Source organism: Pipistrellus hanaki, assembly GCF_964339955.1.
Source record: "Pipistrellus hanaki genome assembly, chromosome: 5".
NCBI lineage: Eukaryota > Metazoa > Chordata > Mammalia > Chiroptera > Vespertilionidae > Pipistrellus > Pipistrellus hanaki.
In genome coordinates this window covers 14,610,310-14,638,298 of record NC_140507.1, presented here as the reverse complement: position 1 = coordinate 14,638,298, position 27,989 = coordinate 14,610,310, and the positions used below count along the sequence as shown (strand labels likewise).

Genomic DNA, 27,989 nt, shown 5'->3' with positions numbered 1-27,989 from the left:
TACTGGCATATTCACTGAAGCATTTTAAAAACACTAGCCATGCATATTAAATTTACATATCTTTTTTTTTTTAACCCTCACCTGAGGACATTTTCCCATAGATTTTTACAGAGATTGGGAGCAGGAGAGAGAGAGAGAGAGAGAGAGAGATATTGATCAATTGCCTTCCACACGTGCCCTGATAGGGTTGGAGATCAAACCTGCAACACAGGTATGTGCCCTTGACTGGAATAAAACCTGGGACCCTACTATCTGAGGGCAAATGATCTATCCACCAAGCCAAATAGACTAGGGCTATATATCTTTATACACACTAGTGAAATGGAGAAAATGTCCAGGCCAGGACATGTCCTTGTCCTCTCTGTAGTAAATGACTAAGATTTAAGCAGTAGTTCCAGGCCCAGAATGTTTACTCAATAAATAGCATTCATTTCAGCCAATCCTGAGGATACCCTCCCAGGAGTCCTGCACCTAAATTAACTCACCCCACAAGTATATGCTAGATCACAGGGACCATTTATACATTATACACTTGGTTGAAAGGTGAATTAGACCACTAATGATTCCTTCCCAACTAAGAGATGAAAAAAGGCCGAAACTGGTTTGGCTCAGTGATAGAGCGTCGGTCTGCGAACTGAAAGGTCCCGGGTTCGATTCCGGTCAAGGGCATGTACCTTGGTTGCGGGCACATCCCCAGTAGGGGGTGTGCAAGAGGCAGCTGGTCGATGTTCCTCTCTCATCGACTTTTCTAGCTCTCTATCTCTATCCCTTCCTCTCTGTAAAAAATCAATAAAATGTATTTTTTTTTTTAAAAAGAGATGAAAAAAGTAATAACTTGGGCTCTTTAAATGATAGTATAGATCTATGATTTCAAAGTATTTACAGAAGGTCTCAGAGTTACCAAGAGAAAGAGAGAGATAACACTAAAATTAAGCACATACACAGTGCCTTGCACAAAGGACCATCAATGAATGCCTGATTTACAATGTGTACCTTTTCTCACCGGGCACCTTTGTATCCCAGGAGAAGCTTCCTTGAGAGGACGAAAGGGAAAACACTCAGATTTCTCTTCTTCTCTGGACTTACCTAGATTTTATTCATAAACCAGTGCCCAACTGAACCAAGTCCACATAATTAGTTATCCAAAATCACAGGTCTGGGTTCTTTGGCTAATGACGAAACCCTTTGAGGATCCAATTAAAAAAAAATGGATCCCCTCACTCTGAAGATACCTATTAGATGCATGTAATATGGGACAAGGTTTCACAGGTCACATGAGGCCCTATGGAGCCCAGGGAAAAGCCTTTAGCATAGATGGCAACTCCACCTTAACACATACTCTGGTGGTCTTCATCTACTCGGAAGAAAGCTTGTAGCCTCAGAAACACATAAGTTTACCTGTCTGAAGGTTCCGTGTGGGTGCTAGAGTTGTAGGAGCATAGGTGGAGACCTTAGGTGGTGTTGGAACACTGGTGACCTTAGGTGGTGTTGGAACACTGGTGACCTTAGGTGGAATTGGAACACTGGTGACCTTAGGTGGAATTGGAACACTGGTGACCTTAGGTGGAGCTAGAAATCAACATAAAAGCAATGGTTAATCAAGCAGCAGGGAACAAGAGCTTTGTGCTGTGCCTTTATATCAATTAAACCAATGAGAGACTGTCCCCAGGCATAACTGGGCACCAACCTCTCCTGAACTCAGAGTCCTTATCCTTTCTCAATTAAAATCTGAAAACCGTCTGGCCAAAGGAAAACATGCACTGAAATGTATACACTCCAGGACAATCAGAGGTGAAACGGGTTATCCAGAATTAAAACTGAATTATTGTGAAAAGATCATCCATGCATATCAGATAAACATCTGTGAGGTACAGAAAATACCTAGAGTCTGGACCTGTCTTAGTCTTCTCAATAGTGAATGATTAAGACTTACTTAAATAGCCAGGACCGGTTTGGCTCAGTGGATAGAGAGTCGGCTTGTGGACTGAAAGGGCCCATGTTCGATTCCGGTCAAGGGCATGTGCCTTGGTTGCGGGCACATCCCCAGTGGGGGCTGTGCAAGAGGCAGCTGGTCGATGTTTCTCTCTCATCGACGTTTCTAACTCTCTGTCCCTCTCAATTCCTCTCTGTGTAAAATCAATAAAATATATTTAAAAAAAAAAAAAGACTTACTTAAATAGCAGCTCCGAGACTCAAAATGTTTACCAAATAAGTAGCATTAAATTCAGGTACCTGAGGGTACCCTCGCAAGTGACCTGCACCACAGATGAGGATTAACTCAGCCCCACCAGCAGATACAAGATCACGGGAAGGATTTATACAACACAATTTGGATGAAGGTGAACTAAACCACAAGAAATATTTTTGACTCTTTGCAGAGTCAGAGGTGATGTAGGATTGCAACTCACTTACAGAAGGTCTCCAACTTCCCAGAGAGAGAGCTGGAGCTAGAATTAAGCCTAAACACAATGAATGGCTCAGAAGCAAAAGTAGATCAATAAAGGCCTGATCAAGAATATGGCCCTTGCTGAAACCGGTTTGGCTCAGTGGTAGAGTGTCTATCTGTGGACTGAAAGGTCCCGGGTTCAATTCCGGTCAAGGGCATGTACCTTGGTTGCAGGCACATTCCCAGTAGGGGGTGTACAAGAGGCAGCTGGTCGATGTTTCTCTCTCATCGACGTTTCTTGCTCTCTATCTCTCTCCCTTGCTCTCTGTAAAATATCAATAAAATATATTTTTTTTTAAAAAAAGAATGTGGCCCTTTTTCTCACCAAACACCTTATTTTTCTTTTACAATAAGCTTTTTTTTTTTTTTTTTTTTTAGCTATGTAATTTATTGATTTCAGAGAGGAAGGGAGAGGAAGAGAGGAATAGAAACATCAATGATGGGAGAACCATTGATTGACTGCCTCTTGCAAGCCCCACACTGGGGATTGAGCCCATAACCTGGGCATGTGCCCTGACTGTAATTGAATCATGACCTCTTGGATCATAGGTAAATGTTCAATCACTGAGCAACACTGGCCCAGATACAAGAAGATTTTTAAATCTAACTCTGGTGAGTATAAAAGAGAAGTCCATTGTATAGGCGTCTATTGACTTGGAAGCTCTTCTTTGGAGAGATCTAGTTTAATATGGAATTGAGCTAATTTTTGTCTTGAAGAGGAAAAAAAAACATGTTTTCAACAAATATTTGTGTCTATTGCATGGAAGGCATTAATCTAAAGCAGAGGTCATCAAACTTTTGTGAGAGCCAGAGAATAAATGCTTAGGCTCTGGTGGCTGGATGATCTCAGAGGCAGTTGCTCAACTATATCAGTGTAAAGGTTTCTATAGAAAAGATAATTAGATATGATTGTTCCAATAAAACTATTTATGAAGCAGTTGGTGGGCCTAATTTGAATCTAATCTGGCCTTGCACTATTGTTTGCTGATTCTAGTTTAAGGTATAATCAGAGACTTTTAGGAAGATACAATCCAAGTTCCTTTCTCCAATTTTAAATATAATATGGAAGGGGAAGCAAACATGAAAAAAATAAAAGTCATTTTAAAGGAACATAAGGAACAATAAATAGAAGGAAAACTAACCAGTTTTTTCTAATGAACTTGTCTACTTCAATGCTTACACAATGTATACAATAAGATTGAAAGGACAATTGTTAAAGCTGGTACTTGACAGCACCCTATAAAATAAGATGGAATCACACCTAAAATGTATAGGATTGTCATAAGAATTCAGTGATATAATATTTGCAAAGTATTTAGCATGGTTCCTGACATAGGAGACAGAGTGAATATTAACTTCACTGCAATCTTATTCTCAGGTAGAAGGTCTAACTTCAGAGTGAAGGGTCCTTATTCAGAACTCCTTGGGAGAACTGAATGCCATTAACTTGACCATTTTCTCTGTCTTTTCCTGTATTTTCCTCTTAAACCTGTGCTCATTGCGCAAAATCCACCCCATCCTCATTAGATATCAAAGAATAATGGTCTGGGGGAGGAGGGGCTAATAATGAATGCCTTTGAGAATATGACCAGAAAAACCAATGAGCCTAAAAGCATGGAACAGATTGTCAAATCTCAGAGGAAAGTTGGGGGTGAGTGGGTGGATGTGAAGAGATAAACTAAAGAACTTGCATACATATATGCATAACCCATGGATAGAGAAAATTGTATGGTGAGGCCTCGGGGGAGGGTGTGGGTGCCGACTAGAAGGGATTTATGAGAGGAAAAAGGGAATATCTATATGGAATTGAGCTAATTTTTGTCTTGAAGAGGGAAAAAAACATGTTTTCAACAAATATTTGTGTCTATTGCATGGAAGGCATTAATCTAAAGCAGAGGTCATCAAACTTTTGTGAGAGCCAGAGAATAAATGCTTAGGCTCTGGTGGCTGGATGATTCAATTACTTTCAACAATAAATAGTTTTTAAAAACCTCATGAGTCTTCCTATTCTGAAAATACTTATAGTTACAAAAGCTGGATATAATATGAGACTAGGGTTCACAGACCCTATGAAACACTTACTTGGAGCCACATAAGAACCCTTACCTTGAATTGGACATTTTAACACATGCCCTGGGTAGTTTCCATCCTCTCACTAGAAGGCCTCTGACCTCAGAAACAAATGGCTTTACCTGTCTTGAGGTTCTTCATGGTCACTGGAGTTGTAGGAGCAGAATTGAGGACCTTTTGTGGTGGTGAAGCAGTGGTTGGAGCTAGAAATCAACATGAAAGTAAGGATTAATCAAGCAGCAGGGAACAAGAACTTTGTGCACCTAAGCTGCCACCTCTCACAACAATTTCAAAACAACAACTAAAAGACAGAACGGACATCATCCAAAAACACAGGAAAGCTGGCTGAGTGGGAAATCTACAACTATAAAGAAGGAGAGAGGTTCACTAATCAGGGGAGCCGCAAAGTGCTGAGGTAGGGAGACGCATGAGTGCAGAAAGGGTGGCCAAGTGCCTGACTGGCAGAGGGGAAAGGAAGCCCCTGACTGCACTGAACCCCAGTTCCAACTGTACTGAACCCCAACCCCGGCCAAAGCCTGGTAGACCCAGGCTCATGTGGGTGGAGTCTGAACTATAGAGACAGGCATCCGGAGACTCAGAGACTGGGAGACTCTGGGGAGCCTGGAGCTGCAGCGGGCAGGGTCTAAAGGCACTCATGCTTGAGTGAATGCACACAGAGTGGTCTGACTGCGGAGGTTGCTGCAGCCTCTCCATAGCTGAAGGAGTCGGAAGCCCCAGACTGCACTGGGATTAAATATACTATACAGAGACCCAACCTATTTTATAAATTTCAATGACATCATCTCAGAGGAAAAGTGCAGTTGTTTACATTAAATTAGTTTGAGAAAAATATACACCTCATCTCCCTATGGAGCCATGAATACCTCTTCATGAACTAACCAGTATTTTTGAAGCACTGCTTTAAGAGATAGTCTGCAGACTGGGAAGGCCCTCTAGTCTCCATTATTTTTTTCTTTTCTTTTTTTTCTAATCTCCATTCTTGACTAGATTCTTTTAACACTTCATTCTACAAAGTAAGTAATTCTATTTCACCAAAGTTATTAAAAAAACAGGATTGTCAGAATCTCCTCTCTCTTTCCTAAAAGAAGAGGATATCATTTCCAAACAGTAAACATCTCAGTTCATGCACATGAAGAGATCACAGGAAGACAAACTCACCTGGCTTTATCTCCAAAAATATATTCTTTCTATAATCATTAAACCACCCTTTGAACTCAATACGACAACAGTAAGTGCCAGTGTCAGACAGGGCTGCATTCTCTATGGTTAAAGACAAATTCCCTCTGGAAATGATTCCATTCATCTTATAACGCTTGTCCTTTGTAAAGGTGACACGGTAGCCGTCAGTCCATGCAACTGAATCTGAGCATTTGTAAAAAGGGCATGATCCTCGGCCCCAGCACATGGGTGCAATTACACGAGCTGTAGAGTAGCTACAGGGTAGCGTGACAGTCTGTCCCACCACTCCAGTCACGCGTGTCTGAGAAGCTACAACATCTGCAAATAAAAACAAAACTGAGTATGAGATCTCAATATTTGAATTTTACATTTACGCCCATTTATTTGATATGGTTTATTTTGTTTGTAATCATGTGACTTTAATCTTAAATATAAAAATTTTTACATCTTTATCAGCATTTTGGTTTCTTGATAGACTAAACTTCTTTCTTTTTTAATTTAAACTTATTTATTTTCTTTTTTGTTGTTGTTGTTGTTTTTTTGTTAATCCTCAACCAAGGATATTTTTCCATTAACTTTTAGAATAGTGGAAGAGAGGAAGGAGACAGGGAGAGAGAAATATTAATGTAAGAGACATACATTGACTTGTAAGCTCATGCATGAGCCCTGACCATGGCTGGGATCGAGCCTGAAACCGAGGTACATACCCTTGACCAGAATCAAATCTTGGACCCTTCAATCCATGGGCAGACACTCTATCCACTGAGCCAAACTGGCTAGGGCTAAAGTTATTTCTTTATTTAGAATTGTTTCCCAATAAGATAAACTTCTTAAAATAGAAATTACCAGGGCAAAGAGCAGAAATTTTTTTATCAAATTTATTTCCAAAATTGTTGAACCAAATGATTGTCAATACTGGGGATCAAGCCCAAAACACAGGCTGATGAACATACATATTTTAAATAAATTAATTAAGTATTATTAGGCCCTGGCCTGGTATCTTGGGTGGTTAAAACATCATCAGTATGCCAAGGTTGTGAGTTTGATTCCCAGTTAAAGCACATACAAGAATCAATCAATAAATGCATAAGTAGAATAATAAATCAATGATTTTAAACAAAAATTTAAATTTAAAGATAATAAAGTATCACTGCCTTATAGGCAAAAGTCTAATAAACTCTTCAGGTTTCAATTTATAGAAAATAGGTTTCTAATAGTTCCAGAGGAGCCAAGGCTGATCATGCTCTTGAGGATGGTTCAAAAAATTCAAGTATAAATCATTCTCATGAGTAGATGACAGCTGGCACTTGAGTGAGGCTCACTTCCCATGGTGAATCCAGAGAATTGGACAATATTCAATCAAGTACTAAATTAAGCCACTTAAAAACAAAAACTCTCTCCAGTGCTAGTGGCATTAAAACCCCATATTGTCGCCAGCCAGGTATGGCTCAGTGGTTGAGCATCAATCTATGAGCCGGGAGGTTAAAGGTTAATTCCATGTCAGGGTACAGAGGAGAATGCAGGATCAATCCCCAGTAGGGGGCATGCAGGAGACATCCTAGCAATGATTCTCTTTAATCATTGATGTACTCCCTTCTTCTCACTGAAATCAATAAAAATATACATATTTTTAAAACCCTATACTGTCAAATGCAGTCAAGTTGGTCCTTAAATGAAATCTGAGATGTACCAACTAACCTTATTTTTTATTTTTTTTATTTTTAAATTACAATTTATATACAATATGATATTAGTTGAAGGTATACAAAATAGTGATTAGACATTTAAGTAACTTATGAAGTGATTCCCCCAATAAGTCTAGTACCCATTTGACATCATTCATCATTATTACAATATTATTGACTATATTCCCTATGCTGTACCCCAACTAATCATAGTTAGGACTGGGCTGTGAATTTCAAAGTGCTCTGGAAATAAAATGTGATTGTTAATTGAAGTAAGAGTCTATTTTTTTCTCTTAATTCCTATAATATTTAATTTTGTCTAGCATCATTGTAGATTACAAATATAGTATGATAACTTAAAAATGTAGTATGGAAGTATAATTTAAATGAACTTATCCCCATAATCGCATCACATCTGATGATTTTTTTTTTTAATTTAGGATATATCTATTTTCCAACTCATCGAATGTTTGAAACAATATACAGGGTTTCCCAACAATGTATTCACACACTTTAAATAATTATAAATGCAGTGATTATTTAAATACATTTTATTTTAAAAATTGAGTTATTGGCTGTTAAAATGTATGTGTGTGTGTATGTGTGTGTGTGTGTGTGTGTGTGTGTGTGTGTATATATATATATATATATATATATATATATATACCCTGTTTCCCCGAAAATAAGACAGTGCCTTATATTAATTTTTGCTCCCAAAGATGCGCTAGGTCTTATTTTCAGGGGATGTCTTATTTTTCCATGAAGAAGAATACTGTACACATTTATTGTTAAATGAAAATAAAGGAAATTTATTACCTGTATACAGTATGGTAGTACGGTAGTTGTCAACACAAACCAGACAAACTGTGAATCCTACAGTATCAAGAATTTACTCATTTATTCAATGACAATCATGTCATCATCTTCTGGAACATCATCATAACAATCCAATTCCTGAATTTCCTGGTGAATTTCTTGTGACTCCATTTCTTTCAGAATCTGGTGTTCCCCCCATTAAATAAGGCCCTCCCCCTAGGCTAAACATGATTAGCCTAGGGGGGGGGGCCTTATTTATGTTTAGCCTAGGGGGGGGCCTTATTTTCGGGGGGATGCCTTATATTTCACTCAGAAGGAAACCTGTAAGTAGGTCTGATTTTCGGAGGATGTCTTATTTTCGGGGAAACACGGTGTGTGTGTGTGTGTGTGTGTGTGTGTGTTTATATATATATATATTTGGGGGGATCCCTCTATATTATTTTTACTTTTTAAAAGATTTTTTTATTCATTTTTAGAGGGAGTATAAAAGAGAGGATAAGAGAGAGAGAGAGACATTGGTATGACAAGAAGATAGTGATAGACTGCCTCCTGCATGCCCTCTACCTGGGATCCAGCCAGAAATCCCAGGCATGTGCCCTGACTGGGAATTGAACCAGAGACCTTTTGGTGCATGGGGAGATGCCCAACCAATTGAGCAACACTAGCCAGGACATACCTTATTTTTAACAGCATTATTTACACATAGTTAAAAACACATATGCAAAATGTACAATGAAAGACTGGTCTCTTTCCATCTTAGCACCATCTCTTCTTTTCATTCCCTCCTAGCACCATCTCTTCTTTTCATACCAGGAAAAAGTTGGTACTATTTCTTACATACATGTGAGAAGTCCATATATACCCAACTACCCACCACCCGCTTTTTTTCTTAAGTACAAATGGCAGCATAAAACAAAGTGTTCTATTTTACTTAGCCTTAGATTTTGTGATTCATATCATTTCAGATATTTTTTTGTTTCAGCCTGGTTCTTTGCTCTCAAAAGTTGACCTATTACCTTCCAACAGAGTCCAAGCACATCCATCTTCCTCCCCCACACCCACACACAATCCTACACTCCTCCATGCCCAGGCCTTCAAACTCCAGCCCACCTATTCACTTACCTGCCCAAAGCAGTATAAGGCTGGGGAAGGCTACCCAAGAAAGCATGATGGTGTCAGCCTAAAGGGAAGAGAAAAAAAATGGACCTTTTGATGTGCCCCTAGCAGATGGTATGGGGACATGTCTTAATTCTCAGATTGCAACTTTTCCTTGTATCCTAACTGCATGCATCACATGTGCCTACCATGCATCACATGTAGACCTCATACAATGGCTTAGGTATTTGTTAGCTCAAAATGGCTGAGAGCTCTATACCTCTGACAAACAGGCAAAGCTGCCCTTGGAAATAGCCCCTTATTTCCCAGCTCCTTTTCAACACATAAAGTCCAAACTGACTCCCCATGCTCAGAGAGATTAGGGAGTAAACAGGAAGAAACCAGAGTTGGGTATGAAAACACAGCATTAAGTTTGGATAATGAATATCCTCCCACACATAAACACTCCACATAACTGGATGCCACAGGCTTAGTGGGGTGAACACCAGAGCAAAGACCAGCCCTCCAGTGGTTCTGATCCACTTACCCTTGGACTCTGAGATGCCTGTCTACTGGCCGTTTGGTGAGTAGAGGATTCTCCTTGCCCTGTGGCCACAATGGTTAGTCCCTAGCCTCAATTATATTGCCAAGTTATCTATTAACAAGGATTAAGTCAGAATGTGAATCACTGTTTTTCATCATTCATGCTACAGGAAGCAAAGACTCAGACTGCATTTTATTGAATGATGTCAGGAGAATATTTCAGAAAGGAGAATGTGGGCCAGGCCTGGTGCTCATAGACACAGACTCAGAGCAAAACCCCAAAACTGAAAGTCTACTTTCATAAATGGGGGGCATAGAGAGATGACAAAAGAAGCAGGCCACTCCAATCTGGCAAATAACAGTTTAGGAAAAACATTCACACGCAAGGTACTTCTCCGGTGACTGCAAGACAAAATGGATGCCCACACTTGTTAGCAGGGCAGAAATAATTATATAGAGTAAAGGATGGGGACAGTCATAGATACTAGTTCATGAATGCTACCAGCTATTGGAAATTACTTTATATGCTTGACAAGGAAAAGACAAAGGCCTGCTCTAAGAATGGTGCATGGCAGGAGGCAAAAAAAGTGCACCGATTAACGTCAGAATGAATATTGATTATATCAGATAATCAAAGCAGAGAAAGGTTGTAGAAAGTAGCTTCCATTCCGGCCTGAACTAGCTTGTAGGAGAAACAGAAGTCAGGTTGTGGAACAAACAATCTCTCCTCGCACTCAACCTCTCATGACCACTCTTACACTCTCATGACACCTCCCTTCTGCAAGGTCACCTACAAGTCAGCAGGGACTTCAATGGGAGGGAGGTTGCTCAGTTATTGCTAATGGACTGCATTGAAGACACAGTTCTCAGTGCAGACACATACAAGGAAAGAGACAAATTAAAAGAAGCAGTTCAAGTATTAATAACAATGTTTTTCATCATGCTCCCAGAGGCCCTATGCTTGTAGGTTAGTAGGTCTTCCACTAACAAAAATAAATAAATATTAGTGGATGCATTGGGTATTAAAACACATCATTCAGTTTGGATAATGAATACTCCTCCCACACACACACTTCACATAACTGGATGCCACAAGAATAGCAGAATTCTAAGATCAGAAGGATGCCAGAAAAGGATCTATTCTTTCCTCTTTCTAAGGTGTATATACCAATCCATGTATAGCAGGTCTCCATGGATGGAATCCAAAGGCATTAGAATAACAGGGTCTGACCAAAGATTAACTAGTTCCTCTCTACCCAGGAATGTGAAGACATATCCTGGAGGAAAATCCCATTGTCGAGTCAACTAAAAGGTCCCTGTTAAAGGCAAAAAGGACATGTGGTCCTCGTTATCATAATTCCTTGGTCCAAGGCAAGTTTAGGGTCTATTACTGTGTCCTTTATTTTCTACAATTTTACTTTATTTTAACACAAAGAACAAATCTTGATTTTCTTTCAGTTTACTTTTTTAAAATATATTTTTATTGATTTCAGAGAGGAAGGGAGAGAAAAAGAGAAATAAAAAAAAAAATCAATGATGAGAGAGAATAATTATCTTTCTGCTGCTTACCCCCTATTGTAGATTGATCCCACAACCCAGGCATGTGCCCTGACCTGGAGTAGAACCAAGTACTCCTGTTTCATAGATCAACACTCAACCACTGAACCACACCAACTGGGTTATATCCATGTACCTTCGGTATTTTAAGCCCACAAAATTAGCTCTGGCCAGATAGTTCAGTTGGTTAGAACGTCATCCAGATAAGCCACAGTTGTGTGTTTCATATAAGAATCAACCAATGAATACATAAATTAGTTGAACAACAAATTGATGTTTCTCTCTTTCTATCGATCGATTGATCTATCTATCTCTATGTCTCTCCCTCAAATCGATAACAAATAAATTAAATAAATTAAAATAACAAATCCACTTAATAAAATCTATTCTAATTTTAGAATTCTTAACCAGGTCAGGACAATGGGCCTATACCAGGGACCAGCACATAGCAGCAAGCAAGGAAAGGGTGTTCATTTATGTTAGAATGAACATCAATTGTAATCAGACAGCCTCTAACAGGGAGTTGTGGAAAGCAACCTCTGATCCAGCCCAAGTCCAGCTCATGGGAGAAAGAGCGGTCACATCAAGAGTTTTCTCCACACTTGGGTTCAGATCTCAGCTCTGCCACTTAGGAAGCTGGTAGCTCTGTGAGTTACTAAGTTGAGCCAAGCCTTGATTTCCTCATTCCTTTAATGGGGCCAAATATACTTGTTCTATCTCCCTTAAAGGATTGTTGAAATGAAAAAAAAGTCTGTGGGTGAACTCAAAACTAAACCTAAATATGCATGAATACTTCAGCCACCATTTCTGGAGAATTACTGTGTCATGGAATCTGTGCATTTTCCTTTCACACTTAAGCAGGTGCTGTTACTAACCCATTCTTGGAGGAGGAAGCTGGGGTTTGGAAAGGTTTAGTGAGCCTAGATACTCACTTTCCCTTTATGCTTTGTCTTTATATACTTACACTATTGACCCTACTTCAACCACCACCAAAGGTTAGGAGGCATATTCTGAAATGCTTCACATACAAATAGGTGATGCCTTATTTATTTGGGAGGCAATAGATTTTATGACCAGCCCTGATCCATGTGGCTCAGTTGGTTGGAGCATCACCCTGTGCGCCAAAAGGTGGAGGGTTCTGTTCCAGGACAGGATGTATCCAGGTTGCAATTTTGATCCCCAGTTGAAGTGTGTGTGCAGGAGGCAACTGATTGATATTCTCTTTCACAACAATGTTTCTTTCTCTCTATCTCTTTCTCTCTCCCCCCTTCATCTCTCATTGTCAATGTAATAAAATTAAAAGATTTTGATTCGTGTTGTTATACTCTGGGATTCTGCCAATGCCCAGTAGGTCAGTAATAAGGATTTTTCCATTTAATTCCACTCTTCCACAGTTTTTATTATTATATTGAGGCTGACAAATATACTAAGGATAAAAAAAAGTTCAGGACTGTACAATCAGATAGAGATATGAGTAAAGTAAATATTAAACTAGTAAAATTGTGCAGAAAGATATAAATGGCAAATATAACTAGACCATGTCACTCCCTCACTTATAACCCTCCCATGGCTCTTTCAGAAAAAAATAAAAAATCCTAACTCCTAACCTAAATGCAAAGGCCCAGTGATCTGCCCTCTGCCCAACTCTCAGATTTTCCTCTCTCTTTCCCCTGCCCATGGGGCTCCAGTGACTTTTCTTTCAAATGAATCCCTACTTTACCACATTCTTGCTGGTGGTGTCTTTGCCTAGATCCGCATTCCTTTAGCTCACCATTTCCAGATTTCTCCTTTTCATTCTGTTCTCTGCTTACATGTCACCTCAGACATTCCTCATCACTCTATTTTGTTTTCTACACTGCATTTGTTAACTCCTTTCCTATGGTGTGTGCAGTTCATGCATGCAAGTGTGTGTGTGTTGTGTTGTATGTGTGTGTGTGTGTGTGTGTGTGTGTGTGTGTGTGGTGTATGTGTTTAACTCAGAATGTTCTGTAATGATGGAGTTATTCTATATGGCTTTGGGAAAGCACTTAAAATGTGGTTAGTACTGCCATAGCTGGTTTGGCTTAGTGGATAGAGCATCAGCCTGCAGACCAAAGAATCCCAGTTCCATTTTAGTAAAGTCTCTTCAACCTTGGTTGTAGGCTCGGTCAGGAGGCAACCAATTGGTGTGATTCCCTCACACTGATGTTTTTCTGTCTTTCCCTCTCTCCCTAAAAATCAAAGGGGAAAGATCCTTGTGTAAGGATTAACAACAACAAAAATGTGGTTAGTACAAATGAGGAAGTTAAATTTTTTTTTCATTTAATTTTATTTTAATTAATTTAAATTTAGGAGCATTTGAGATCTGTCTCCCCAGCATCTGTTGTCAATTTGGCTCAATTTAAACTTATAAAAATTTAAATAAATTAATTTTAATTTAAATAGCCACATGTGGCAATAAAATAAATTTTAACAGAAAAAAATAGCCACACATGGCTACTGTGTATGCTCCACACACACATGTTCATTTCTATTTCCATGTTTTATAATCCCCACTTCACAAATGAAGAGAGGCTGAGCAAAGGAATGTGTCAGCTCTAACGTCACAGACTCCAAATCAGGCTAAACATGCAGGTCCTCCTCACTGATGTTGCCCAGAAGAAGCTTAAACAACTGAGATATATAAGCCATGGATCCATTTAAATGAGACTCTATCTCCCAAGAAATTTAAAAAACAAAAACAAAACAAAACAAAACTCTAGTTTTGTAAATTTTCCCAAATTTTTAAATTATAATTGATATAAAAAACTATCTATATTCATTTCGGGTGGAAAACAGAGTGACTAGACATACAGACCTTACAAAGTTATCCCCACGATAAGTCTGTGACACCATACATAATTATTACAATATTATTGACCATATTCCCTCTCTGTTCTTTACTTCCCTGTTACTTATTTTATAACTGGCAGATTGTACTTTTTCATTCCCTTCATCTTTTACACTCCCCACCTCCCCCACCCCAATCAGGTACCTATCAATTCGTTCTCTGTATGTATAAGCTTGTTTCCATTTAGTTTTCTTTGTCCTTGTTTTTACATTCCACATATAACTGAAAACTGATGGACTTTTTCTTTCTCTGTCTGCCTTTTCTCAATTAGCATATTATCCTCTATGTCCATTTTGTCACAAAAGGCAAAATGTCATTCTTTTTATGGCTGTGTAATATTGCTTTGTACATATGTAACTTGTGTTCTTTATCTTTATTCGTCTACTGACAGATGCCTAGGTTGCTGCTTGTGCTGAATTGAAAGGCATTTGGGAGAGATTGCAGGGAGTGCCAGAAGCAGGCCAACACTCCTGTAGTACTTGAGGGCTTTTCAGAGAGACTGTGTGGGCTCCTGTGAAGGCCCTGGAGCTGCTGAAAGAGGCTCCAGTAAGGTGAGCTCATTGGATGGGACAGGGTCTCAGGGAAACACCAGAGCAGGGCAGACAGAGTAGGTCAGGTTAATGGAGAGAGAAAGATTTTATGCCTGCCTGCTCAGGGCCAGCTGGATGAGAGAACTCAACAAGGACTCAAGCACCCATCAGAGCTTCTGTCCGGAGAGAGTTCCTACCAATCCCCCTGCCCCTCTAGCCTTTCACCTAAAGTTAGTCCATTGAGTACTTACCCTTATGTCCCAGGCAATTCTGGAGCTGCTGCCTCTGTGTTGGAGCTTAGAGGGCAGGAGTTCACGTGAACCATCTGAGTACAGTGCTAGGTCTCCCATAACCCTTCCTCCATCTCAGACATAATCTTCTCTGGTGCCCAAAGCTGGAAGTTATAGGAACTCTCAGCACAGTGCCCTGTACTATGGAGCCTGAAGTGGGGTTCAGACTTCTGCCTCTTTAGGGGGACCTCTAAAGCCCAACTATTCCTCCCATTCATTCATCACCACACAAGGTTGGGATGGAACTGCCCAGACCCCATATTCACACTTACCTGTGTCAACGTGGCTCCTTCTTTATGACCTTAGAGGACGACTTCTATTCAGCTGGTCTTCAGGTAGTCCTCAGTGACCTTTGTGCAATAATTTCCACATGTTCCGGAAAGATGTGAGTTCAGGATTTATCTATTTGGTCACCTTGATTCCTCTGGGCCCTCCCCTGGAATTTTCCTTATCTTCTATTGGCTCAATCACTGTTGTCGTAGTATGCCTTATAATATTCAGAAAGTTCAAGCAACCAAGTTCTGATTTTCTCTTCCACATAAATTTCCAGAGGATTGTAAATTAGGAAGTTCCCAGCTCCTCAGATGGTTTGTCACCAATCCTTCCCCCAAGGGCTTTTACAATATAAATAAAGACAACTTTCTTCCAGCATTCCATTCTTTATCTTTTTGCCACTCCTTGACATCAGACCTTGAGAAGTATCTTTGAAAGTCAAATTTCTGCAGCCTGCCACAACCTTCTTGCAGAATGTATCTACTTCCTATCTTAAATAGATTATAAGGAGATGTTATGAACTGGAAAGCATTTGTTCTCTGCTAGGCTATCTTTAAGATTCAGCACAGTGCTTGATTTTAGGTCAGACTCTGGAGCCGGAAGGCCTTGCAAATTTTGAGACTATTTATATATGAAAGGGTTATTAAACTACCGGGACCTACTCCTCAACTTATAATGAATAAACTGAGGACCAGAGGACTAGAGGATGGGACCCACAGAAGACACACTGTGGGCCTGACACACAAAATAAAGCCTAGATTGTCTACTCCTACTCAACTGTTCTTGTTATTCAACAAACATTATTTCACCAAATATTCATTGGGCATCTAATGCAAAGCAATGGAACATCCTATGGAGGTGGAGGGAAGCAAGCCTATAGTCTTTACCCTCAAAAGTTTAGGAAAGCAAGTTACTACCTTTAATTAAAAAAAAAAAATGAAGTAGATCCCTGGCTGATATGGCTCCGTAGAGCATTGTTCTATACACTGAAGGGTCTCAGATTCAATTCCTTGTCGAGGACACATAATCCCAGACCTGGTCAGGTCAATGTATGTGGGGGGAGGCAACGAGTCAATGTGTCTCTTTCACATTGAAGTTTCTCTCTTTCTCTTCTCTCTCCCTTCCTCCACCCCTTTCACTCTCTCTAAAAATCAATGGGAAGAAAAAACTAGTGAGAATTTAAAAAGGGGAGGAAGGTATTAGTACTACACTGTGATATAGTTGATATAAATATAATTGATATAAACCTTTATATCTAATATAATTGATATAAATCTTTCCGATGTTAATAGCATGTCCATGGACACTCAAGATTTTGAACTTGTGTATGACAAAAATGTCAGAAAACTGGATGGGAGCTGTGCTCCTCTCACACCCTCAAGGCAGTACCTGTGCACAGCAGAATATTTTTCAAAGATATCATGATAGAACCATGACTTTTCCTTCCTAAAACCAAAACAATGGGTGTTCTCTCCTTAGAAACATTGACAACATTACATATTTGGTTTTGGATGAATACTTTCACTGACAATCAGTGTGCATGATCACACGATTGTAAGACATTTCCCCCACATCCATTTTAGAAAAGATGGCTGGGTCAAAGAGACTTAATAACATTAATATTTTGCAAGATTTGCTATTTATTATTATACAAACTATTGTAAAATGTTTTCTAAAGGTGACCCATCCATAAAATAAGCATATTTGTGTTTTTTTAACTTATTATTTGTTGGTATCTTTATTGCTGTTTTTTGGTTAATTCTCATCCCAGGATATTTTTCCATTGATTGTTTCTGTTTGTTTGGTTTTTGTTTGTTTTTAGAGAGCGTGTAAGGGAGGAGCAGAGACACAGAGAGAGAAACATCAATGTGAGAGAAACACATTGATTGGTTGCCTCCCACATGTGCTCCATCTATCTGAGGATGGAATGTAGCCTACAACTAAGGTATATACTCTTGACCCAGAATCGAACCCACCCTTCAGTCCAAAGGGTGATGTTCTGCCGAGACCAGTTTGGCTCAGTGGATAGAGCGTCGGCTTGGGGACTGAAGGGTCCCGGGTTCGATTCCGGTCAAGGGCATGTACCTTGGTTGCGGGCATATCCCCAGTAGGGGGTGTGCAAGAGGCAGCTGATCGATGACTCTCTCCCATCGATGTTTCTAACTCTCTATCTCTCTCCCTTTCTCTCTGTACAAAATCAATAAAATATATTTAAAAAAACAAACAAACAAACAAACAAAAAAACAAAACAAAGGGTGATGTTCTATCCACTCAGCTAAACCCACTAGGTAATAAACATATTTAGTCAAATTCCATCACCACCACCATACATGAATAATTTAAATAATTAAAAAGGTTTTTTTAAAAAAAGCTCAGCCCTGCCGGGACCAGTTTGGCTCAATGGATAGAGCGTCGGCTTGGGGACTGAAGGGTCCCGGGTTCGATTCCGGTCAAGGGCATGTACCTTGGTTGCGGGCATATCCCCAGTAGGGGGTGTGCAAGAGGCAGCTGATAGATGAGTCTCTCTCATCGATGTTTCTAACTCTCTATCCCTCTCTCTTCCTCTCTGTAAAAAATCAATAAAATATATTAAAATAAATAAATAAATAAATAAATAAATAAATAAAGCTCAGCCCTAACCAATTTGGCTCAGTGGCTAGAGCGTCAGCCTGAGAACTGAAGAGCCCCGGGTTTGATTCCGGTCAGGAGCATGTACTTTGGTTGTGGGCACAACCCCAGTAAGGGGTGTGCAGGAGTCAGCTGATCAATGTTTCTCTCTCATTGATGTTTCTAACTCTCTATCCTTCTCCCTCTCCCTTCCTGTTTGTAAAAAATGAATAAAATATATTAAAAAATAAAATAAAAAATAAATATATTAAAAAGTAAAATAAATAAATAAATAAATTAATAAATAAATAAGCTCACTGCTTTCTCTGGGAAAAGAGAGTCACACCATAAGCAGAAGGAATTTGAGCAAAAACTAAGAAATCATTACTGTGAGTAAATGAGTAACTTGAAATGCCCTTAATAGTTGCAGGCAATGTAACTACAGAGGATCCTGAAGCCTGGAACTAACATTTCTGACTCATACTGCTCTTTGCCCAGGTTCCAGAGAAAATTGGCCCAAATCAAAGCCTTCCTTATGCTTGAGAACTTTTCACCTTAATGGTGCTACTGTCCTTTTCCCCACTTCCCAACAGAGTCCCAGAAAAGGTTGGTGGAAAAATTTTAAAAATTACAGCCTTAGGGCATCTCAGCTTATCTCCAGGAGGATCCACACTTTCTCAATAGAAATCTGGAGACAAAGTAATATAGTTTAGTTTAATTTTTTTAATTTAAATGAAAGTGAAGTAGGTTTTTGTTTTGTTGTTTTTTTCAACCTGTAAAATACCTCACCTGGTTGCTTTTACATATTAAAGGAGGCCTTATCAGTGGATACAGCATAAGCTTGTGGATGGAGCATAGGCCAGTATATAAGTTGAAGGGTCCCTGGTTTGATTCTGGTCAAGGGGCAAATGCCCTAGTTGCTGGCTGGATCCCCAGTGGGAGGCATACAAAATGATTCTCTCTCATCATTGATGTTTCTATCTTTCTCTCCCTCTCCCTTCCTCTTTGAAATCAATAAGAACATATATGTTTTAAAAATGGAAAAGGTACATGTGAAAGTATCTGAGAGCAAGCACAGAGTATGCACCAAATAAATTTTAGCTTTGATAAAACTTTCCAAGAAAAAAAAAAAAAAAGAAAATTTTAAATTTCAATGGAAACAAGCTTAAGGGACACTCGGAAATCAATTGCAGCACACCTTGAATCTGCAAATATCAATCCTCCACCACTCACAATAAAGTTAGCCTGGATCTTTTTGCTGTTGGCAAGTCCCTGCCTTCAGTTTATAAAAATAATACAACACCTGTGCAGCACCATAAAGGGAAGTACAAATGAGGAACCACTTGGAATTTCTGCTTCTAGAATTTCAAACCTAGAAAAAGGAAAAGACAGATAAACCATAGTAGTAAGACCTTACTTTTTCAGTCTCAAATGATAAAGGGGCCCTCATTTTCATAGCTGGTGAGTGTCTTAGAGCTCTGGAAGAGAAAAACAACAAGAAAAAAAGAAAGGGGGAAAAAAACACTTTAAGGCACTTCTATGAACACACCACATATTGCACTGTGATTAAGTTGCCACGTGTCATCTCCAGGGCCCCTATAGTATCTTTTTGTCCCCTTTCTGACATCTGTCTCATTCCAAATAATAGATGGAAAGTGGATGCCACTCTGAAAACCAGAGTTCCAGTCCTAGCTCACTGCTGGCCTTGTCTTTAACTTACTTAATCTGTCCCAGGCTTCATATTTTTTAAGTGAAGGAGAGTTTATTAGTGAAGCAGTGTGGCAGAGTGGCTATGCCACAGACAGAGCGGCCTTCCTTTCTTTCTGTAAAGTGGAGAAAAGACAGGATAACACTGCTCTAATGCTTAAACCTTGCCTTTTAATTACAGAAAAAAAAATGGAGATCATCTAATACTACAGAAGCACCTAAAAGGAAAAAGTGAAAGTCTATATCTTGACCATTTACTCCTGTGGGGTAAACATATTCATTTGGGTACATTCCTCCAGGTTTTTTTTTTTTTTTAAATCCATGCCCCTTCACTTGAGGATAGAACTAGGGGACTGGAAACCATGGGCACCAAAGGCCTGATACCAAGGGCAGAGCCCTTTCCCTCTGCCTCCATATATTTCTGGGACCAGGACCATGTGCCAAATCTTATCAAGAAGAGGAGGGTCTCCAAGACCTTTTAAAGGTAAAGAAAAAATTTCTATCACTTAAATAGAATATTCTAGAACATTTTTTAAAATTTATCAATAAAGCATTCTCCTCTGACAAGTGACATACGCTTTGTCAGAGTAAGGGTTTCACCTACTGTTCTATTCAAGGGGACTAAAACAGCACCTGACAAAGTAGATGCCATAAATGTTCACAGAATTAATAAATGGAATGAATTTTCCTGCCTGTCAGACTAGAAGTTCTATGGTGTAAGGGATGTGTCTATTTGGTCTCTCTGGTTTCAGCATTAGATTACCTGGCACATAGTAAGCACTGGTAAAACTTTGTTAAATTAGCAAAACAGCTCAAAGATGAAATCACCGTGAATATATCTTACCTGCCTCACTGTGATGATGAACCACAATAATCAACTCTTCCCTTATCAATGAAAAGACATTTTTGCAAACATCATTGCAATGATCATCCGGGTATACCTACCCTTGTTTAAAGATTTCTGTGGGTAAGAATCCCCTTTGGAGGAAAACCACTGATACGTTCTAAGTGTCTTCTGAAGACCCCTCCCTCCAGGTGACTAACATCCATGGCAGGCAGCACAGCAGCAGGTTGGTCATCACCGAGGGAGGAGCAGTTTTCAGACAGTGACAGGAACCAATTGTTGATTGATTCCCTCTGTGCTGGGGAGGGCTCTGCAGAAAGGGGGAAATGGACAAGGGAGGAACAGACTTCTCAGAACCTGACCTGGGAGATGATGCAGGAACAACAGCCACTTTTGCCTACATAAGAGCACAGATGAAGCTTGGAGTCTGTGAATTCTCCAAGAAGTGAGGTGACAAAGTTCTGACTGAGTACTTCAATGGAAGGGCTTTCCAGGAAGCTACCTTTCTGCGTATTTAATGTTTTCATTGCTAAGATATTTAGTAAATTTGTCTTATGTCTCACACAGAAACAACAAATAAGGAAGGCAGAGCCAGTCTCCACAGTCTTGGAATGGAAGCTTAGAAACCACTGTGTTCCCACTAAGGGATCTGAGGCTGACAAGAACAGATTGCTGCAGCCCTTTGCCTTCCTTCCACCGTAAACAGAATTACATCCCAGTCACTGCTTCTTCTTCTGTGAAAAACATGGCCCCAGTTCTCTCCATGAATGGAGAAGTTGGTCAGAGACGTTTCCCTCTGAGTTCTCCCCAAGCAGAACTTGACAACACACAGGAGTGCGCTTCCTCCCCACCCTGCACTCCCCCATCCCTCACTCCCGGCAGCTTCTGCCACACCACAGCTTGCTGGGCAGGCTTCTTCCTGGAGAAAGGGAGTGTAAGTTGGTATCTGTAGGAGAGACACATAAATGTTGAGACTCAATGGAAACTTTCAAGGCCATCTCATCTACTCCAGTATTTTCTTCATCTTTCATGAGTCACCCTTCTCTGAAAATCAGTGGCCCCTGTAGACTTTCTGTACCAAAAAAGGCATGCAGATATCTCAGCATGTAATTTGCCCTATTCCCCTTTTCAGGAGCTTTGTAGATACATCATGGGACTGAAATTCCTGGAATTTCACATTAAGAATTCCTACTTCACAAAGAAGCTCAATTGAATTATAAGGCCCTGATTAGCAGTCTCTGAGTTGACTAACCTGTTGGCTGGAATGCTGGGGTAAGGGAGTAACAAGTCTGAGTACTGGGTAGGTCATGATTCAATCATTTTGTGAGCTAGTTACCTTTAGAAAATGGAAAAAGAATGCTGGGTAGCATTCTTAATGTCAACCAGCTGACACATCTGACAGTTTTTGAAGAAAACAATACAAACTGAAAAAGAAAGCTGGGGCCTGGCTAGTGTGGCTAATTAGTTGGGATGTCATCCCATGCACCGAAGGCCATGGGTTCCATTCCCATTCAAGGCACAGATCCAGGTGGCAGGTTGACTCCCTAAGGGCATAACCTACTTGTGTTTCTGTCTCCCTCTGTGTGTCCTTCTCTTTTCCTCTCTCTCTAAAAATCAATAAAAACATATTCTCAGGTAAGGATTTTTTTATTTTTTTTTTTAATTAAGCTGGGTCTGATGGCATAGCAGTACATGATGCTTGACTGGGTCCTTGACTAGTGGAGAAAAATAGAATAATGTGAGAAACACTGAGAAAATCTGAATTACTCTTCATCTTCTTAGGTATAATTATATCATCATCTGATCTAAGAGAATATCCTTTTTCTTAGGCGTTATAGATTGAAGTTTAGTGACATGTCAAGATACCTGAAACATCTTTTTTAAAAAGTGTGTATGAATAGAGAACTGGATAAAGGAGACATATTAAAATGTTAAATTACACATCTTGGCGAAGGATACTATTGTTCCTTGTACTATTAGTTCAATTGTTCTGTGGTCTAGAACAATTGTAAAAAACAAAATATAAATAAATGTTATGTATCCAATAAGATTTGAGTTTGAATTATGTCCCTGTCACTAACCAGCTATATAATCTTGGGTTTTGTTATTTCATTTACTGAGGGACTATTTAGTGTGTTACACACTGTTCCATGTAGCAAGAGACACAGCAGTGAATAAAACACACATCCCATGAAGGTTACATATTAGAAAAACTTGTCTCAGGATCCTCATTTGTAAAATGGGAATAATTATCACTCTATCTTTCCAGGCTGCTGTAAGAACATTTATTCATTCATAATAAAATATTAAGTGCCTACTAAGTATCAAGTGGTATGGTAGAAGATATAATTTTATATATAATTTCAGAGAGGAAGTGAGAGGGAGAGAGAGATAGGAATATCAATGATGAGAGAGAATTGTTGATTGGCTGCCTCCTGCAAGGCCCTCACTGAGGATTGAGTCCACAATCCAGGCATGTCCCCTGACTGGGAGTTGAACCTGTATTCCTTGGTTCATAGGTTGATACTCGACCACTGAGCAGCGCCAGCCAGGCAGGATACAATTGTTAATGTGGTAGACAAGTTCTTTATTTTCTATGGAGTTTATCTTTACAGGTAGAAATGGACATTAACCAAATGATGTCACAAAACAATAAGTTAATGCATGTAAATGTTATCACATTTCATGTTTCAGTTCTAAGAAAGAATAGTGACAGAGAAAATCTAAATCTTTGACAAATGTTTTACTTGATCTTTTTGACTTCTTACTATTTACTGTAGAATCTTTTGTCTTCATGAATATATTTAGTCTAACATTATTATTAGTTTATACAGTATTCAATAGGTAGAGTCTTATTTTTCTTAAAATATACTACATTCTATCAATATTACAAACATTACTAAAATGAAGTGAAAGTTATGTACATTATATGTAAATGGAATTGGGGTGGATGCATGTTTGTGTAAGGACCTATGTGCATATAAGCAGGAATGGACACTAACACTGCAAAATAAAGGACCAGTACTCCTCAAAGCTATTTGCACATTAGAATCACTTGGGAAGCTTTATAAAAATACCTATGCTTAGTTTATCTGCAAAGAATCTGGTGTATCTGCTCTGGGCTTGACAACAGACTGTATAAGTGATTCTAATGAGTTAAGAACACCTGGACTGGACTATAAAAGCCCTGAGAGTAGATTCTTGGTTTCTTATTTACCTACGGGGCCCACCCAGAGCCTGGATGTAGTAGATACTCCATCAATTGAAGAGTCAGTTGACTGAAAAGGCCCATTAATATAGAAATAAATAAGCACTTCCTGTCATGGAGAGATGACTTCTATACCTTAACAGTGGGACGAAGGAAGCTAGTGGGATCAAGAAGTAAACAGAGTAGCAAGTTTGCATTTCATACCTTCAGGCCTAAAGCAAAAGAAAGCATAAGATTAGATCCCAGAGCTCCAGGGCAGGACTTCTAAGGTCAAAGATACAAGCCAGCCCTAGCTGCTTTGAATCAGTAGCTAGTGCTTTGCATGTGGACTGAAGGATCCTGGGTTCAATTCTAGTCAAGAGCACATGGCTGGGTTGTGGGCTTAATCCCCTGTGTGAGGTGTACAGGAAGCAGGCAATCAACAATTCTCTCTTATCATTGATGTTTCTATCTCTCTCTCCCTCTCTCTTCCTCTCTGAATCAATAAACAAAAATTTAAAAAAATAAAACTTAAAATAAAAACATCAAAGCCATGTTAGTGTAGAAACCTCCAAGATTCTCACTTTTCCCTACCCCATCCTTGAATATTCTATTTTTTAAAAATATATTTTAAAAAGATATTTTATTGATTTTTTACAGAGAGGAAGGGAAAGTTAGAGAGATAGAGTTAGAAACATCGATGAGAGAGAAACATCGACCAGCTGCCTCCTGCACAACCCCCAGTGGGGATGTGCCCGCAACCAAGGTACATGCCCTTGACCTGAATTGAACCCGGGACCTTTCAGTCCACAGGATGATGCTCCATCCACTGAGCCAAACCGGTTTCAGCAATCCTTGAATATTCTTACCTGGAATTCTGTAACTTTTCTTTCCTATAAGAATTCCCCAGGTAAAAAGGGGAGCATTAGAGATTTTGCTACCTGGCATATATTACCAGTTGGCTCAAATAAACTCATAAAATAATTATTTTTAAGTTTCAAAAAAGTAAATAAAAAATACTTTCATTAAAAAAAAAGAGATAAGATAAAATGGGCTTACTGGAGACAAGGACTATTTAAGGAAATCTAGTCTCTCCTTATATTGAACTAAATCAAACCAATGTGTCCTTTGGTTTTACATGAACTATGCTAGAAAGTAATCAAGATGCATTTTTCATATTTAACAACACATGGAACACCTACTGTGTGTCTGCTAGATGGTATGCTAAGCACCATAATTCAAAAGGTGACTTATGAGACCTGACTTTGTGAACCTTGTGTTTTCCTGAGGGAGCCCTTTTACAAAAGTAAATAACAAATTAATTAAAAATAGTCATAATAATAATTTCTAATTGTGATGAGATATAAAGGATACAAGTACTAAAACTACTAACAGAGATGGGGGTCAGGAAAGTACTCTCAGAAAAGGTGACCTTTAAAGTCAATGCTGAAAGAAGTCAGCCACATGAACAGCCAGAAGGAGCGTTCCAGGCAGAGAGAACCCCTGATAAAGATCAAGGTGAGTGCCAGAAATTGAAAAGATGGCTGGAATAAGATAGTGACCCAAACCTAACCAGTTTGGCTCAGTGGATAGAGCGTCAGCTGCAGACTGAAAGGTCCCAGGTTCAATTCTGGTCAAGGGAATGTACCTTGGTTGCAGGTACATTCCCAGTAGGAGGTGTTCAGGAGGCAGCTGACTGATGTTTCTCTCTCATCAATGTTTCTAATTTTCTATCCCTTTCCCTTCCTCTCTATAAAAAAAAAAAATCAATAAAATATATTAAATTTTTTTAAAAAAAGAGAGTGGCCCAAGATAAGGTCTGAGAGGTCAGCTAGAGCTAGATCCTATGGGACCATTTAAGTCACAATCAAGGGTTTAAATTCTATTCTAAGACCTGCAAGAAATGGCAATGTGCAAAAATACAATGTGATTAGGCTGAAAGGATCACTCAGTGCTATGAGAATTATGGGTTAAAGGAGGATTAAAATAGTGAGGAGACAAGTAAAGGTGATGGTGCTTCAGAGTAAGGTGGTAACTAATAGAGACACAGAATAATGATTATATTTTAGATGTATTTTGGAGAAAGACTGTAGAAACTGATCTTTAATTATGTGGTAGGCTCTTCATCCTAAATCAATCAATCAATGAGAAAGAGGATTCAAGGATGGCTCCTTGCTTTCTGGCTTAAGAAACCAAATGGATGTGGTGATGGGAAGGGCCAGGAAGGGAGAGATTGCATTCTGAGAAGGTACAATATAGAATCTAGGGTTCCCCTGAACATGTTAGATGAGAGGGACATCTAAGTGGAAGTATCAGTTAACAAACACTCTGACAATTAGAGATATTACAATATTAAAAGGACCTCTCACAGACACTTGAGTTAGAGGGAGAAGGCTGTCACCACCTCAATTCTTGTCTTCTGACACGGATGAATTAAAACCAGTGACTCCAGATGATTGCGTTGTGAGCAAGCCAATTCATTAATAAAGTAAAGCATGGACATTTCTTAAAGAAACTAGACAAGCAGACCTACCATCCTTTATAACATGCAGATGGGCTCTCTCAGCATATCCTAGGAATGAGTGTGGTGGGGGATAGGGGCAGTTGTTGTTGGATTCTGCCTTATGTACTTTTCTGTCTACAGATTTTTAAATTCCTCTACTACATATCCTGGTACAGATTAACTCTGAAGATCTCTCTCCCTTACTTTGTTATGGCTTTCCCAGACTATATGAGAGGCACCTGACAATTACATCACAAAACCACTAGCTTCTCTATTTAGTAACAGTGGAATGATATATGACCCCACCCTTCCTCCTCTTCCCTCCTCTTTACTATCTTTTAGTTGGTTTCAGGTTGATCTAAGCTTTGTATACTCTGGTTGGGAGTGGATGCATTAAAATTCTCCTACTCTCCCACTTCCCCCTTCTCTCTTGCACTCTTTGGAGACATTAACCATTTGCTCTCAAGTCCTTGGTTGGGGGAAGATAAGGGCTTGCATATTAACAAGCTGACTGCAGGCTACTAAACTGTTTGACCTTCTTTATTTTTCTCATTTCAGTTTCCCAGATCCTCCTGCCCTGGATTTTTTCAAGTTTCTTACTAACCTATAATAATGCTAAGGATGGCATTTAAGTTTATGGAAATAATAGGGCTTTATGTAAAAGTATAGAAAGAGGAACATGGCCAGCCCTGAGGTTATCATACAAGGTACAAACACATGCATTCATTCAGAAAGTCAGTCAATTGGTCAGTGATGACCATTGCTTATAAAGCACCTACTATGTGTCAGGCACTGGACTAGGAGCTGGATAAAACTCATGAATGGCATGTTCATTATCTCACATTTTGTGGGCCCCTTCCACTCTACTGCAAGCCTAATTCTTAACTTTGCTCTACCAAAAATTGGCCTACATCATATAACCTTGCTGGATCTCAGTTTCTTCATTTATAAAACTTACCAAAGGAGGAATTTGCGTTAATATTCTGACTTTCACCTGAACTTTTAAACTCTTCCACTTAGGGAAGAAACAGTCTTGTCACCAATGCTCTTTCTCCCCTCCAGTGGGTAGAATTAAAAGGACCTCAATATTCTATTCCATCTTATATACACCAGATGTCCCCTTCCCACCCACCCTTTAGGCATCATTTGATGGAAAATATTGAATTACCGCCACACTCTCCATCACTGAGCTAACATCTCAACCCAAACAGTCTCAGCCCTGGTAAAGTGACTTCTGTCTGGGAAACTTAGAAGCCAAGGGTTCTTTACAAAAGGCAAGTGAGATCACAGTCTGGAGTTTCTCAAAACCCCTGGTCTTCTTCTGTCTTTCCCTCCTGCATTTCCCTGTCACCCATCTTTATGCCATCAAATACATTTAATATAAACCTCCAGCTTGTTCAGTGTGAGCACTTTCAGAGCATCAAGAGCTAGCAGTACTCAAGAGGTCACAGTCAACCTCTTCATTTTATAGACAGGGAGACTGAGACCTGAGATTTGCCCAAAGGCAGAGGATCTGTAATTTCAAATGAGAATACAAGTCCCTAAGCTCTAGATTGTTTCACTATAAACCATGTTTCATGAACTTGATATTTGCCCTTGATATGTCTGCCCACATAACTAATAACAACCAGCAAATGCCCATATTCAAATGTAAGGCAGAGTCAATTAACCATGAGTTCAGGGCTCATATTTATGAAATAGCATGTGATATGTGAATTGTCTCTCAATAAAGCTGCTAAAAAGAACAAAAATTCAGCTAACATTCTG

General features: G+C 39.3%; 2 protein-coding genes across 2 annotated transcripts in view; both read right to left on the bottom strand.

Annotated features, from left to right (window-relative positions):
• Nucleotides 1-27,989, bottom strand: part of LOC311622960 (uncharacterized protein) — a 72,864-nt gene that overhangs the window by 16,556 nt on the left and 28,319 nt on the right. The gene's annotated exons all lie outside the window — the stretch shown is intronic.
• LOC311622548 (hepatitis A virus cellular receptor 1 homolog) lies at nucleotides 1,379-9,931 on the bottom strand (the record flags this gene model as incomplete). Its single annotated transcript, XM_084883819.1, has 5 exons — nucleotides 9,860-9,931; nucleotides 9,340-9,397; nucleotides 5,696-6,034; nucleotides 4,639-4,719; nucleotides 1,379-1,569 (listed from the first exon to the last, which is right to left on the bottom strand). The coding sequence occupies exons 2-5, from the start codon at nucleotides 9,383-9,385 to the stop codon at nucleotides 1,379-1,381; spliced, it is 657 nt and encodes a 218-aa protein (XP_084739945.1). The 5' UTR covers nucleotides 9,386-9,397; nucleotides 9,860-9,931.